Genomic DNA, 1,700 nt, shown 5'->3' on the forward strand with positions numbered 1-1,700 from the left:
TAAAGTTATTCACTGTCAAAGTGGCGCCAAAATGAATGGCAGTGAATGAGATGCTAACTGCAGGTGATGGCTTTGTAGCATTAAAATGGCGCCATAGGAGATACGCTTAGAGTGAGAGAGGCTTTGAAGAAAACAGCAGCAAATCTGTTATTGAGGCCTCCATGTTTTCACACACCTGATGCTCTAGACTACGCCCACCAGTTGGTAGCAGTCATTCAAGTTGTTATGCCAAATGCCAACAGAAGAAGAAGAAGAACACGCATCTCAGCCATGTGAACGCTGGCAGTCAGAAAAACTACTTAATCACGGGGGCGACCCCTGATATTCCCAGGTGGTATGAACACACCATGTTACACTGGCATGACATTACATGCACATGAGAGAGAACAAAGTCACACTTTAGGAAGTGATGACTGCCAGAATCCAAACTGTTCTGGTGTCAGCTTAGAAAAAGGTGTTGGATAGTCGGAGAGATTTCAACCACAATATTTGGCAAAATTTGAGCACACTTAGGCAAAGTAGGATGTTAGCAGCCAGTTGTAAGTGAACAGGTTGGGGGAATAAGAAGATAAGTTGATCAACTTTCTTTACGGTCCTGTGCTGTTTGTCTCTCAAACAGCTATCAAACTCAGCATTACGGTTGGGCATTAACTCATGGTTTTCAAGCGTGACATGTATAAGGATTGAAGAAACTCAGCGATTTTAATGCCACTGTGCTGCAAATCCAAGAGGCTGTGGTAAAGTCAACCAGTCTGTCAATAAAATTACCATCCTGGGCAGGCCATCTATGACGGAGGACAAGTTATAAAATATCAGTGGAGCTGGAAAAAACGGTGAGTTTGGCATTAAAGATACTTGTGGGTTTACTGCATGTACTGCCGTGAGGTTCACAAGCTTTTGCACAAGCCTTAAGTTGGACACGAAGCAGGGGCGTGTCGAGTGTCACAGGAGTTACCTTTCAGTGAAGCTTTAGCCGACAGCTGCAGCTGAAGAACCTCCTGACGTAGAGAGCCTGGAGATGACGTATGGATGGAGGGATGAATGGGTGGATGAAATATAGGGTGTTTAGATTGAAGGACGTATGGTGGACGGATCCATGAATGAATGGGAAAGATGGGTAAAAATGCAGGAATGACCATGAAGGAGAAGAAAGCATCAAAAGTGAGCTCCATTTTCCCTACACATGAAACATAACAAAATACTGATGCACAATTACCATTACTGCACAACTCAGTAGCCTTGAAGTTTGTTACATAAAATGTACTAAACTGTGCAAATACAATGTAAACATCAGGCTTAATACTGCCATTTGTCCACCAGCCGTGTGTGTGTGTGTGTGTGTGTGTGTGTCTTTCTCGCTGGCACATGTGCGCTTCTCAGGCGATTTTACTCCATGCAACGTGAGGGGGCCTACAGGCACGTGCATGGTCCGCAAAGCTATTGACAATGATTAAAACGTGTAGCGAACATCAACTTTACCTGCACTTTCAACGAACTAAAATCATGAGTAAATGCACTAAAGACCCTGTTGCACATGTTGATCCTCTTCAACACAGTTTCACCTACCTGTTTTAAATGGCATAGCAATGCTGCTGAAAAAAATGTGTACAACCTTAACCCTAAAAGTGTAGCTTTAAATGAATCAAACTTTCTTGGGCACTTCTGTGGTTATATATATATATATATATATATATATATAT

General features: G+C 42.6%; 1 protein-coding gene across 2 annotated transcripts in view; it reads right to left on the reverse strand.

The window, feature by feature from the left end:
• ifrd2 (interferon-related developmental regulator 2) overlaps positions 1 to 1,700 on the reverse strand; it is a 13,823-nt gene that overhangs the window by 11,138 nt on the left and 985 nt on the right. The window contains exon 2 of one of the 2 annotated variants that reach the window (XM_032521077.1): positions 956 to 1,012. The exons of the other annotated variant lie outside the window; for it this stretch is intronic. Within the exon in view, the coding sequence (XP_032376968.1) occupies positions 956 to 1,012 (57 nt within the window). The remainder of the gene's footprint in view (positions 1 to 955; positions 1,013 to 1,700) is intronic. 2 annotated transcript variants of the gene reach the window in all.

This window comes from Etheostoma spectabile, chromosome 7 (genome assembly GCF_008692095.1).
Source record: "Etheostoma spectabile isolate EspeVRDwgs_2016 chromosome 7, UIUC_Espe_1.0, whole genome shotgun sequence".
In the NCBI taxonomy this organism is placed as follows: Eukaryota; Metazoa; Chordata; class Actinopteri; order Perciformes; family Percidae; genus Etheostoma; species Etheostoma spectabile.